The sequence below is a fragment of the Rhinatrema bivittatum genome, chromosome 11 (assembly GCF_901001135.1).
Source record: "Rhinatrema bivittatum chromosome 11, aRhiBiv1.1, whole genome shotgun sequence".
Classification (NCBI taxonomy): Eukaryota; Metazoa; Chordata; class Amphibia; order Gymnophiona; family Rhinatrematidae; genus Rhinatrema; species Rhinatrema bivittatum.
In genome coordinates this window covers 49,511,770-49,526,067 of record NC_042625.1, presented here as the reverse complement: position 1 = coordinate 49,526,067, position 14,298 = coordinate 49,511,770, and the positions used below count along the sequence as shown (strand labels likewise).

The window sequence follows — 14,298 nt, the reverse complement described above, 5'->3', positions numbered from 1 at the left end:
TTCAAAATCCTTAATCACTTAAAAAAGAAACAGGTTGATATAGCATTTCTTCAGGAGACCCACCTTACGGATGTGGAGCATGGGAAACTTTGTAGAAGTTGGGTGGGAGATGTCTATGTTGCCTCGGCCTCTACCAAATCTGCAGGGGGTGGCAATTTTATTTAATAAGCAATTGCCCTTTAAAGTTCAAAAAGAAATTAAAGATTCCCAAGGGCGATATATTATTTTGGTAACACAGGTCTACGACCTTACTATTGTCTTATGCAATGTTTATACTCCCAATAATTACAGTCCTGGCTATTATAAAGAGCTTCAATGTTTATTCTGCCCCTATATCGATGACTTTGTTATTATGGGGGGGGGGGGGGGATTTCAATGCCATTAGGGACCTACAGCTGGACAAATCTCAGACTTCTCCACGAGACGTAGGGGCCAATAAGGGTCTTTTGCAGTTGGACCACTCCCTTCACTTAGTGGATGCGAGGAGCATTCTACATCCTATGGAGAGAGATTTCACACATCTCTCTTGAGCACACGCCACCTTGTCCCATTTAGACTATTTTTAGTTAGTAGTCATCTGTTCGTCAAGATAAATGATGCATGTATAGGAGATATTATCATTTCTGACCATGCTCCAACCTGGGTGGACCTTCAACTCTCTTCATTTCAATCCCCCAAGCATATTTGGCGTTTCCCATACTATCTGGTGGATGATCCTCAATTTCAAGCCTACCTTCTGGCCAAAAGGACAGATTATGCCCGATTAAATAGCGAACACTCGGCGAATCCAGTTCTTTTCTGGTATACCGCTAAAGTGGTCTTGCGGGGTGATATTATCGCCTATGTGGCCCATAGGCGTAAAACCCTGGATAAGCGACTATTGGCCTTAAGTAATCAGCTGAAATACACCAAAAGAAGGCTAGCATGCTCCAATCTCCAATCAGACAGAGAGCATTACCTCACCCTTCAAGGGACATTAAATTCATTACTTCATCAACAGGCTAAAAAGAGCCTCTTATACTACCAATTCCAGTTACACCAGTTTGGTAATAAGTCTGTGAAGTTAATGGCTAATCTAATTAGAACGGCTCGCAGCCCACGACATGTTTCAGCAATTCGATCCCCTACTGGACGTATAGTCACGGATACTCCAACCATTTTATCTCACTTTAGGCAATTTTATTCTGATTTATATACTTCAGCGTGATGGAACCAGGAGGCGTGTGACCAGTTTTGTGCTCGATTTGATTTTCCCTATCTCTCCATGGCACAAAAATGGTTAAATCGCCCACTGGGGGTTGAGGAGGTGCAATTAGCCATTCAGAAAGCGAAGCATTTTAAAGCCCCTGGCCCCGATGGTTTCAGCGCAGATTTTTATAAATGCTTGGTAGATCATGTGGGGCCACTGCTAGCGCTTACCTTTTCTGCGTTCATAAAAACAGGCGCTTTCCCAGCGCATGTTAACACAGCTCATATCACCCTAATTTATGTATTTATTTAACATGTTTTGTATACCGTCATTCGGTTTCGCCATCATAATGGTATACGGTAATCAGCAATTATCAGTAATTGCAAAACCTGGGAAGGACTCTCACTCATTGGCATCGTACCAGCCGATTTCCTCACTTAACGCTGATCAGAAGCTTTTGGCCAAAATTCTGGTGAATCGGCTGGCGGAAGTGATGCCTTGTCTGATTAGACCTGGTCAGGTGAGATTTGTTAGAAAACACTATGCCCTGACTAACATTAGGAAGATACTGGCAGCTATGGCGATGAGCCAACACATGGACACTCCTTATCTTGTAATTAGCTTCGACACGGAAAAAGCGTTCAATAGAGTGGAGTGGAAATACTTCTTCCATATTTTACAAGTTATGGGGTTCGATGTTTTATTTATGATGCTATTCAGCTGTTGTATCACGACCCCACTGCCCTAATAGTAGCCAATCGTACACAGTCCGAGGCATTCTCAGTCTCACGGGGTACACGACAGGGTTGCCCGTTATCGCCTCTCTTATTTTTACTGCAACTCGAACCCCTCCTATTGTCTATACAGCACACCCCTATGATGAGAGGGATTAAGTTGCAGTCCGAGATGTTCAAATATGCAGCCTTTGCTGATATTTTGATTTTTTTTAACGGAGCCTGTCCGCTCCCTTTCACCCCTCTTGCAGACAAAAATTCAGGATTTTTGTCTTTTTGTGGGGCTTTGTCTTAATACTGATAAATCAGAGGCCTTGGCCTTCCCCGATATCCTCAGAGCAAGGTGGCTGGAGACCTTTCCTTTGAAATGGGCTATGGAGTCCCTTAGATATCTAGGGGTTATTGTCCCGTACTCCCCAACTAACCTATACAAGTTTAATATACCTCCCCTGGTTAAATATTCAGTAGAGAAGTTGCGGACCTGGAAGGGGCTGCCTTTCTCCTTGAGTGGTAGGGTAAATTTGTTCAAGATGGCTCTCCTGCCAAAATGGCTTTATATCCTTCAAAATATACCCTTATCTCTTAAACGTAAAGATCTGGTGATGTTGGATAAAGCATTGCATGCCTTTTTGTGGAAGGGTGGTAAGCCCTGCATTCCCTTGGCTGGACTTCGAGAGCGATGGGGGGAGGGGTGGTTGGGAGTTCCGGACTTAAGCCTATACAATGTGGCAGGCAACCTGCGTATAATTAGAGACTGGCTTTTAGGCCAATCCACTTATGTCAATGTCGTAGCTGAACAGGTCCTAGTAGCCCCCTTAGATGTGAAATATGTTTTACAGGCTTCCTCTACTACTCTCCTGACCTTTTTTAACCCAATTCCCTTCGATAGCTCCCTTCGGAAAACTTGGGCAGCTGCAACTAAATTGGTGAAGATCTCTCAGACATGCTCCTATTTACTGTCTATCCAGGGAAATTTGGAGTTTCGCCCGGGCTCCCAGACGGCGGGGTTTCATTTATGGAGGGCTAAAAGTATTACACAGCTGGGTCATTTACTTAATGGAGAGGGACAACTGATGTAATTTCCAGAGCTATGGGACTTGTACTAGTTGTGTCCTGATCAGGTATTTTCTTACCTTCAGATTCAACATTATATTAAGTCCTTGCCAGCTGACTCCCTGAATCCTGCGGTCTTCCACTCGTTATTCCTATTTGATAGGTCACAACCTCCTTCCCTTTCCCTGTACTATAAAATGCTTAAAAAACGTGCTCAACAGGAGCAGTATTCCATTCTGGTGGATCGCTGGAACAGTGATGGCGTGTTTGTTATTAATGTTTCTATCCTTCGAGCATGCTTTAAGCGAGTGTCCCACCTTACTGCAAGTATGTACTACAGGAACATACAATACAAGTTTCTTAGGCGGGCCTATGTGTCAGCCCACATAGCGTGTCGCTCCCAAATTTCATCTTCTGCCATATATGAGAAGTGTAAAATGGCCACGGGAACACTGTCTCACTCCTTTTGGGCCTGTCCCCCTATACGACGCTACTGGGGGTGTATTGCAAATTATATTTCACGTTTGATGGGGGTTTCCCCTTCCTATATCCCCCTTACTTCTGCTCTTTGGGTGTTTCCCGCAATTGCCGGTAAGGGGGGCCCTCGCTTATTTATATTGAAAGCATGATAGTGGGGAAAAAAGTGATTTTGTTACATTGGAGAGGTGCCGAGGGCCCGTCATTCTGGGCATGGCGAAACCATCTACATCATATGCTACGTATGGATGATCTGGCTTCACGCTCCTCTCCTCAATTACGAAGGAAGTTCTTGTCGATTTGGGACCCATATATTCAGACGCTTCCACACCGCTCCAGGAGTTTGATCCTAATGATTGACTTCTCGGTTCCTACAGAGATGGGAACTGGCTCTTTGATGATGTCCCCTTACAGTTTCGATACACAGTATGGAATGTCAGGTTGATGTAGTGTTGTGGTTTGTCCTTTGGGAGGGGGGAGGGAAGGGAAGGGGGGTAGGGAAGAGGCTTGGAGTGGTGGGCCATGTATAAAGTAATCTGTTTCTGTGATTGTCCGGGGTGTTCAAGTGTCATAACACCTCCAGTCCGTTGTGTTATTGTATTTAAATAATAAAACATTTAAAATTAAAAGAGCCAATTCAGGAGGAAAGTCCTCTTTACTTTATTTAATCCTATCTATTTTTTTTTATGTTAGTTTATATTTTTTCAAAAATATTTAGAAATTTTATTTTATTTATTTATTTTACAGTTTTTATATACCGTATTAACAAAATTACAAATAACAAGGGTGGGGAGAACAGGAGAAATCAAGGGACACAGAACGCTGTGTCCAAAGAAACACGGAGAAGTAATTTTTTATACAAGGTGATAAAATACTGTACAGGGAAAAGTAACAATATATGCTGTACAAGGAAAAATGACTGAATATACAAGGAGATAAAATGCGGTGTCAGGATAGGACGAGGTCTAATCTGGGTATGCCTGTTTGAAGAGCCATGTCTTAAGTTTCTTTTTTAAATTCTGTGTACATGGCTCTAAGCGAAGGTCGGGAGGCATAGAGTTCCAAAGGGTGGGGCCTGCGATGGTAAAGGCTCGTTGTTTAGTGGAGATGAGGTGAGTGGTCTTGAGGGAGGGAGTGTATAGGCAGCCTATCTATATTTTTTAATGTTATTTTATATTTTTTCAAAAATATTTAGAAATCATCAAAAACAGTCCCACACATTCACAGAACACAATTCCTTTTCAAATGAGCATCAAAGTATTCCCGCATTATCTTGTCATCAAATGTCCGATCCAATCTCAACACGATATCATGTTTCAAACTTCTGTCTGCCTCAGGGGGAAGATATGGAACTGGTCCCGGACGAATCATAAAACAATATAAGAATGTGAGCAAGTGGATTCGGTATTTTCCCCCTGAGGCAGACAGAGGTTCGAAACATGATATCGTGTCGGGGTTGGATCGGACATTTGATGACAAGTGCGGGAATACTTTGATACTCATTTGAAAAGGAATTGTGTTCTGGGAATGTGCGGGACTGTTTTTGGTGATTTGTAAATATTTTTGGTGATTTCTAAATATTTTTGAAAAAATATAAAATAACATTAAAAAATATAGATAGGATTAAATAAAGTAGAGTGGACTTTCCTTCGGGAATTGGCTCTTTTATAAAATTGAAGAGCTTAGGGTTGTTGGTCCCACATAAATGTCTGCATAAAAAGTTTTTTTACATAAAGTATGAGTTTATAGAAGATCAGTTGACCAATTTTGTATTTTGTGAGTCTTGCAGTACTAAAGTCACAATCCGAGAGTTAGTTTATAATTATTACAACCAGTTCAGAATATCGCTGCCTGGATGTTATTTGGGTGCAACCACATCACCCTAATCCACAGGAACCTCAACTGGCTTCCCCTACTGGGCCTAATTCAAAGCCATACGCATTGCCGGCAAACCCCATGAAGGCCGAGTCCCTTTCCCCTACAAACCCACAGGCAGCTTGAGATTTAAATGGGGCTTTTCCTGTCATTCCCTGCACCCAAAGACTTCAGACTGGGTCAAACCTGCAAATGCACCTTCTCTCTCTTCTTCTCCAGGCTTTGGAATTCCCTCTCAATAGACGTTCAAATTGCTTCTCCACCAAGCCTACTCATCTGACTTCCACTGTCGCTACCTATTACCCTAGCATGCAGCACATAAATACTATAGCCAGCTCACCACATAACAGTCAACCCTGACATGTGCAGATCGCACTGTATAATCTTTTTGTGTATAATTTGCACTGCACTACACTATATATCTACATATATATCTTAGATATAATAAATACTGTATACATTTAACAATGTATTATATGTACAGCATTACCTATTACCCATGTTCCCTTGCCCCATCCTTATAAGATTGCACTCCATTATTTGTACATTTCTTCCATTACCCTATATGATACAGTGTATTACCTCTCTTCACCCTACAAGCAAAGCCTTCTCATCCCAGCCCAACTTTAAGACTTTACCTCATTTGAGTATTATGGTAATAAATCCTTGTAAACTGTCAGGCCGATACAGTAAATATCGTGGGAGAGCGGGCGAGTGCCCGCTCTCCGGCGCGCGCACAGGCCACTCTCCTGTGCGTGCGATTCAGTAAATAAAATTATTCAAATTAGGGCCCGCGGTAAAAAGAGGCGCTAGAGACACTAGCGCGTCCCTAGCGCCTCTTTTTGGACAGGAGCGACGGCTGTCAGTGTGTTTGACAGCCGACGCTCAATTTTGCCGGCGTCGGTTCTCAAACCTGCTGACAGCCTGGGTTCGGAAACTGGACGCTGGCAAAATTGAGCGTACGGTTTTCAACCCGCAAGCCGATTTTAATTTTTTTTTTTTGATTATTTTTAACTTTTGGGACCTCCGACTTAATATCGCCATGATATTAAGTACTGCTTTTCTGTACACTTTTCCGGTGCCGAGAGAAATTGACGCCTATCTTTGGGTAGGCACTAATGTCTGAAAGTAAAATGTGCGGCTTGGCTTCACATTTTACTTTCTATATCGCACAGGAATAACTAATAGGGCCATCAACATGCATTTGCATGTTGCGGGCGCTATTAATTTCGGGGGGGGTTGGACGCGCGTTTTCGACGCGCTATTACCCCTTACTGAATAAGGGGTAAAGCTAGCGGTCGAAAACGCGTGTCTAAATGCGGGTTAACAGTGCGCTCCAGCGCGGCCTGTAAGTCTCTCCCCCTCCCCAGCCCTAGGATCTCCCCCAGGCGCAGCATGTCCCCACATATCTCCCCTATCCCCAAGTTCTACACGCTTATACCTTTCCCTATCAACCAGGATCTGACTCCTGAGATTTCCCACAACCTTAAGATCTGTCCCTCTGAGATCTCCCCCCAACCCCAGCGCTAGGATCATTCAAGTCAGGAGATGCGACTTGAAGATCCTTTGATTAGAACAATTTCCAAAGTGAAAACAAGGGAACCGATCATTCTGTGGAGTAGCCTCCACTTCTTATAGTCTGGTATGTAAGTAGTTGAAGATGTTTTTATTCTGTCAATTGAAATTCATAGATGAGTTTATTATAAGGCTGATAGCATAAGATTGAGATATGAATGTCTGCCATGTTAGGATTATGAGTTTTATTATTTTATTGTTGTATTGATGGCTATGCTATGTTTTTAATTATTTTATATTTATGCTATGTAATTTAATTTAGTTGATTGTTTTGATTTTTTTCTGTTGTAATCTGCTTTAGAGTTATCTTGGATAGTGGAAAGCAGATTATTAATGTTAATTAAATTAAACTAAATCTGCCCCTATCTGCTCACCATCCCGGGCTCTGCAAAGCCCTGGGATCTATACCTTGAGATCTCTCCCCTAACCCCAGGATTTACTGCAGAGATATCCCCAAACCTGGGATCTACCTACTTAGATCTCTACTGAAGGGCCCTGGATCAGCTCTGCGATATCTCCTCTAGCCCTGGGATGTACCCCTGAGATCTCTCCCCCAGCCCCAGGATCTGCTCCTGAGATTGCTCCCTGAAACCTTTCCCCAAGCCCCGAGGTCGCCCCCTGCGATTTCTCCCCTGCCCCGCCCTCTCCCTCCCCCTGCAGGAAGTGCGCGCGCTTTAGCCGCCCCGCCAGCCGCGGTGCACTGTGGGTGAGCAGCAGATCCAAGATGGCGGCCAGCAGGAGGCTGATGAAGGTAAATCTCTCTTTCATTCGGCGGCTGCGGGTGTGCGGGGCGGAGACTGGGCTCGGGCCCTGCGGATCCTCGGCTTGTACGGCCTGTGCCCCGCCGCGGCGGCCGGCCGCTCTGGGGGTGATCCGTGGGACCGGGGCTGCAGTGGCCCGTCCCAGCGCCGGTGAGAGGAAGTGAGGGGCTGTCGGGCCCGAGTCGCGGCTCCCGGTCCCACGCGTCCTTCTTCCCCCGTCCCGGGGAGTCCCGGCCTCTGAAGATCTCCCCCTAATCCCAAGTCCCATTCATCAGTCCCAGGCTGGGAGGGAGCGAGGACACTGCCGCTTCCTTTCTCGTCTGTGGCGTCTCTCCCCGAAAAGTCCCTTCTGAGCAACTGTGAGAGAGAGGAAGGAGGAAAGAAAGGCCAGGCCGCTCCCCTCACACTGAGAGCTATATAGCGTTACAGGGAAACGCAGGCGGTGGCGACCGGTAACTCCAAGGCCGTCTGTGGCTTAGCATTTCCTTTTCTTCAGTACAGAAGACTTTCTCCTCCCAAGCTAAAGATCCTCGTGCCTATCCCAGGCTTTACTCCCCACAACCCCCCCCCCACCCCCACCCCCCCCCCCCCCCCCCCCCCCCCCCCCCCCCCCCCCCCACCCCCCCCCCCCCCCCCGCTAAAGATCCACTGTGCTTATCCCAGGCTTTACCCCACACTCCCCCACAGTTAAGGATCTTCTGTGCTCACTTCCCTATAGCTAACAAACTCTGTGCTTATGAACCTAAGATTTGCCATATCTGATCAGACCAAAGATCCATAAAACTCAGTATCCTGTTTCTAACAGTGGACAATCCAGGCCACAAGTACCAGGCAGGGTACCACAAGGTTGCTAAGAGGCCAAGTTGCTTATCCCAGGTATCAGCAGTGAATTTCTCCAAATCCACCTTATAGTTTATGAATTTTTCCTCCAGGAACTTGTCTAAACCCTTTTTTAAAACCCAGCTATACCAACATCTTTCATCATATCCTCCAGCAATGAATTCCAGAGTTTAATGTGTATTGAGTAAAAAAGTATTTTATCCTATGTGTCTTAAATGTATCACCTAGTAACTTCATTGAATGTCCCCTAATCTTTGTACTTTTTGATAGAGAAAAGTGGTTTTGTGTGTTCGTTGCACTTTTATAGACCTGTCCTATCATCCCTCAGCTGTTTTTTTCTTCAAATTAAAGAGCCCTAACTTCTCTAGCGTTTCCTCATAGGGGAATCATTCCATCCCCTTTATCATTTGGTTGCCTTCTTGTACCTTTTCTAATTTGCTATATATTTTTTATGCTATGGTGACCATAACTGCATACATATTTAAGATGAGGACGCACCATGAAGTGATAGAGGCATTATGATATTCTCTGTTTTATTCTCCATTCCTTTCCTAATAATTCCTAGCGTTCTGTTTACTTTCTTGGCTGCTGCCGCACACTGATCAAAGTATTTCAAAATATCCACGGTGACGCCTAGATCCTTTTCCTGGGTGATGACTCCCAATATATGGACTCTTGCATTCAGGCCGATACAGTAAAGTTCGTGGGAGAGCAGGCGCGCGCACAGGCCAGTGTCCTATGCGTGCGATTCAGTAAACTAAAATATTTAAATTAGGGCCGGTGGTAAAAAGAGGCGCTAGGGACACTGGCATGGAGCGTCTCTTTTTGGACAGGAGCGGCGGCTGTCAGCGAGTTTGACAGCCAATGCTCAATTTTTCGGCATCTGTTCTCGAGCCCGCTGACAGCCATGGGTTCAGAAACCGGACGCCCAGCAAAATTGAGCGTCCGATTTTCAAGCCATGGGCCGATTTCAATTTTTTTTTTTTTAACTTTCTTCGGGACCTCCGACTTAATATCGCCATGATATTAAGTCAGAGGGTGCACAGAAAAGCAGTTTTTACTGCTTTTCTGTGCACTTTCCCAGTGCCGGCAGAAATTAGCTCCCACCTTTGGGTAGGTGCTAATTTCTGAAAGTAAAATGTGCGGCTTGGCTGCACATTTTGCTTTCTGAATCGCGCATGTTGCAGGCGCTATTAGGTTCGGGGGGGGGGGTTGGGCGCAAGTTTTCAACGCGCTATTACCCCTTACTGAATAAGGGGTAAAGCTAGCGCGTCGAAAACGTGCGGCCAATTGCGGGTTAACAGTGTGCTCCGCCAGAGTGCACTGTGCTGTATCGGCCTGATTGTGTAGCTATAATTTGGATTGCTCTTCCCTAAGTACATCACTTTGCACTTGTCCCCCATTAAATGTCCTCTGCCAGTTGGATGACCAGTCTCTTAATCCTGCAAGGTCCTCTTGCAATTTCTCATAATGCTCTTTGATTTAACAACTTTGAAAATTTTGTATTATCAGCAAACTTGATTACCTCACTTGTCGTTCCCATATCTAGGTCATTTATGAATGTTAAAAAGTAGCGGTCCTAGTACTGATTCCTGGACACTCCACTATTCATCTTTCTCCACTGAGAAAATTGACTATTTAGCCCTACTCTCTGTTTTTCCCTACTCTGTTTTCTATCTTTTAACCTGTTTGCTGTCCACAGTAGGACACTAACCCCCATCCCATGACATTTTAATTTCCTAAGAATTCTCAAATGCTTTCTGAAAATATACACTATATAAACTGCTCATCTTTATCCACATGTTTATTCATGCCTTCAAAAAAGTGTAGCAAATTGGTAAGGCAAGACTTCTCTCAGCTAAATCCATGTTGATTTTGTTCCATTAACTATGTCTATAGGTTCATTAATTTTGTTCTATAGAATACTCTCAACTATTTTTCCCGGCACTGACGTCAGGCTCACTGGTTTCCAGGATTTACTCTTCACTTCCCCACAGCTAAGAATCCTTTGTGTTTATCCCAGGCTCCCTTCAGTCCCCCCACAGCTGTGGATCCTCTGCTTATTCCAGGCTTTACTCCCCCCCTCCCCCCACAATTAGAATATTTTATACCTATCCCATGCTTTTCCTCACACTTCCCACAGCTAATTATCCTGTGTGCTTATCCCAGACTTTCTTGAGTTTTCTGTTTTTACTTCTACCATCATCCCTGAGAGGTTGTTCCATGCATTCACCACCCTTTGTTTCCTTATGCTGATTCTTCTGTACACCTCCCCTCATGACATCTCATACTATTACCTCATCTAGAAGTTGCTTTCCAATGAAAAAAGCTTCATGCAATTTTCACCTGTTTGAGAGATTTTAATTTCTTATGCAGTTTGTACATATTTAGCTCCTTTAGCCCTTGCTGTGAAGGTTTTGATGCAGCATTTTAGTAGCCATGGTCTATGTCTACACTCGTTTTGGAGGTATTTCCTCCAAAATGTATTTATTGTTATTTTCTCCTTATTTTTCCATTGACTGCTGAAGGTGAGGTACAATCAGTATAACAAATGATGTGAAACAACAAATATACTTTAAAGCACAATAAAATCAGATGACAAAACTGCAAATACAAACAAACGAAAACACACTGATTTCCAAAGCCACAAATTTCTCACCAGAGGGGTTCTACCTTTCTCTGTATACATCTCCCTCCCCTATTCCTCTGATTCTTGTCCTGATGAGATCATTCACACCAGATCTCTCTCCTGTTTGGTGTACATTAAGGGGAAGAAAAGTTTTGGTGATGAGATGTTTTGTTCTACATAGCAATGGTGATTATTTTAATTCAGTGGAGCGGACTTCTGGTGTTCGTAGACTTGTACAGGCTGAGGTCAGTCTTCAAACTGCAAGAAACTATTGCAGTGCAAGAATGTGGCACCTCCTAATGAACAGTGTCGGGGATAATCCTTTGATAAGAACAAATTGAAGACCTCCTTTCACTTTCATGCTGGACCTTTGTTTTCTGCAGTTGTAATAAGTTAGAAACCACACAGATTACCTTCCTACATCAGTTGTCTGGGGCCTTAGTCATAGTTCTCCCCATAGACACTAATGGGCATTTTCAAAGCCATTTAACTGAGTAAATTGGCTTTCTGGAAGCTCTCCTCGCTTTGTCTGGGGTTCCATGGCACTCCTGGCTTTTGGCCAGCTTGAAGGGAAGCATTCCTGAGTTTGGGTCATAAGAACATAAGAAATAGCCATACTGGGTCAGACCAAGAGTGCATCAAGCCCAGCATCCTGTTTCCAACAGTGGCCAATCCAGGCTACAAGTACCTGGCAAGTACCAAGAACCCACGCTACTGATGTCAGTAATAGCAGTGGCTGTTCTTTAAGTTAACTTCATTAATAGCAGGTAATGGACTTCTCCAAGAACTTATCCAAACCTTTTTTAAACCCAGCTACACTAACTGCACTAACCAGATCCCCTGGCAACAAATTCCAGAGCTTAACTGTGCGTTGTTAGTTTTAAATGTGCTACTTGCTAACTTCATGGAGTGCCCCCTAGTCCCTCTATTATCCGAACGTGTAAATAACCGATTCACATTTACCTGTTCCAGACCTCTCATGATTTTAAACACCTCTATCATATCTCCCCTCAGCCGTCTCTCCTCCAAGCCGAATAACTCTAACCTTTATAGCCTTTCCTCATAGGGAAGCTATTCCATCCCCTTTATCATTCTGGTCGCCTTCTCTGTACCTTCTCCTTCGCAATTATATCTTTTTGAGATGCGGCAACCAGAATTGCACACAGTACTCAAGGTGCGGTTTGCTTTTTGTCTGCAGCACACACTGAGCCAATGATTTCAATGTATTATCCCTTATGACACCTAGATCTTTCTCCTGATAGCCCCTAATATGGAACCTAATATCGTGTAACTACAGCATGGATTATTTTTGTCATTTATGCATCACCTTGCACTTGTCCACATTAAATTTCATCTGCCATTTGGATGCCCAATTTTCCAGTCTCACAAGGTCCTCCTGCAATTTATCACAATCTGCTTGTGATTTAACTACTCTGATTAATTTTGTATCATCTGCGGATTTGATTACCTCACTCGTATTTTTTTCCAGATCATTTATAAATATATTGAAAAGCACCGGTCCAAGTACAGATCCTTGAGGCACTCCACTGTTTACCCTTATCCACTGAGAAGATTGTCCATTTAATCTTGCTCTGTTTCCTTTTAACCAGTTTGTAATCCACAAAAGGACACTGCCTCCTATCCCATGACTTTTTAGTTTTCTTCAAAGCCTCTCATGAGGGACTTTGTCAAACGCCTTCTGAAAATCCAAGTACACTACAGAGAATGCTGGTAAGTGGGATTTTCAAACCTACACATGCTGTTCTTCAGCAATAATCTGCCTATAGAAAAAGCAGATGCAAAGTCTGCTGGGCCCTTTGTACTCATGGACAGTTTTGAAGTTGGCAGTATATGTCTGCTTGTCCAAGCCCATTTTTAACTGCCGTTGATCATGTTCTCTGGCACTTTAATTCACAGCTTAATTCTATATTGATTGAAAAAGGGTTTCTTAAATTTGTGTTAAATCTGCTACCAGTTAGTTTCATAATTTGTCCCCTTTTTTAAATATTATTTGAAAGGGTAAATATTCATCTTTTATGTACCTTTTTCACTCCACTCATGATTTAAAAAACTTCTACGATGTCTCCTCTCAGCTGTCTCTTTTTCCAAACTGAAGCACCCTAACCTGCATAGCCTCTCATAGGGGAGATGTTCCATCCTCTCTATCATTTTTGTCACCCTCCTCTGCATTTTTTCTAGTTCTGCTATGTCTGTCTTTGACATGGGGTGACCAGAACTGCACACACTACTCAGGGTGCAGTCACACCATGGCTCAATATAGAGCCAATGTGATATTTTCTGTTCTAGTCTGTATTACTTTTCAGATCTTTCCTAACATTCTATTTGCCTTTTTGACTGCTGCCACCCACTGAGCTGCGAATTTCAGTGTACTATTCACAAGGACTCCAAGATCCTTTTCTTGGACGGTTATTCCTAATACAGATCCAAGCATTGTGTGACTTGTAGTTAAGATTATTTTTTCCTATGTGAATCACTTTCCTCATTTTATCAGTTTCCCTTTTTAAAATTTAGTGTTAGAGCTGCAGATTTACTTATTGTCCCCCTTCCAGTTATTAGTTTAAATTTGATCATGTTATGATCACTGTTGCCAAGTGGCCCCACCACCGTTACTTCTCTCACCAAATCTTGCGTTCCACTAAGAATTAAATCTAAAATTGCTCCCTCTCTTGTTGGTTCTTGAACCAATTGCTCCATGAAGCAATCATTTATTACATCCAGGAACTTTATGTCTCTAGCAAGTCCTGATGTTACATTTACCCAGTCAATATTGGGGTAATTCAAATCTAAAATATATCAAGGAGAGTCAACACAGTAACCCAATAGGAAAACTGTAAACAAAAAAGGGGAACTGAACTTTAATTCAAAATATTGCCTATAGTGACGGTGTCAGCAAGCCAGACATTGTGATTCAATCCCGAATCCAACCGGACCTCTAATCATTCACCAACACTTAAAAAACTCTTTAATTATTTTTGTATGAAAGTATTTTTTATGTGTTTTTCTTTTTCTTTAAAAATTAGTCAAAAAGACTTATATATTTCACTCCATTAATGACGTAAAGGCAAGAAGTAGCTGGCATTCTCTCAATGTGTTGTATACAAAACGCCCAACACGGCCGATGTTTCGCTTATTAAAGCTTCCTCA

The 14,298-nt window shown here is 43.2% G+C and overlaps 1 protein-coding gene across 1 annotated transcript in view; it reads left to right on the top strand.

Annotated features, from left to right (window-relative positions):
- Positions 1–7,503: 7,503 nt before the first annotated feature.
- Positions 7,504–14,298, top strand: part of UBE2L3 (ubiquitin conjugating enzyme E2 L3) — a 38,596-nt gene continuing 31,801 nt past the window's right edge. Inside the window, exon 1 of the mRNA XM_029619779.1 lies at positions 7,504–7,654. Within this exon, the coding sequence (XP_029475639.1) occupies positions 7,628–7,654 (27 nt within the window). The 5' untranslated portion in view covers positions 7,504–7,627. The remainder of the gene's footprint in view (positions 7,655–14,298) is intronic.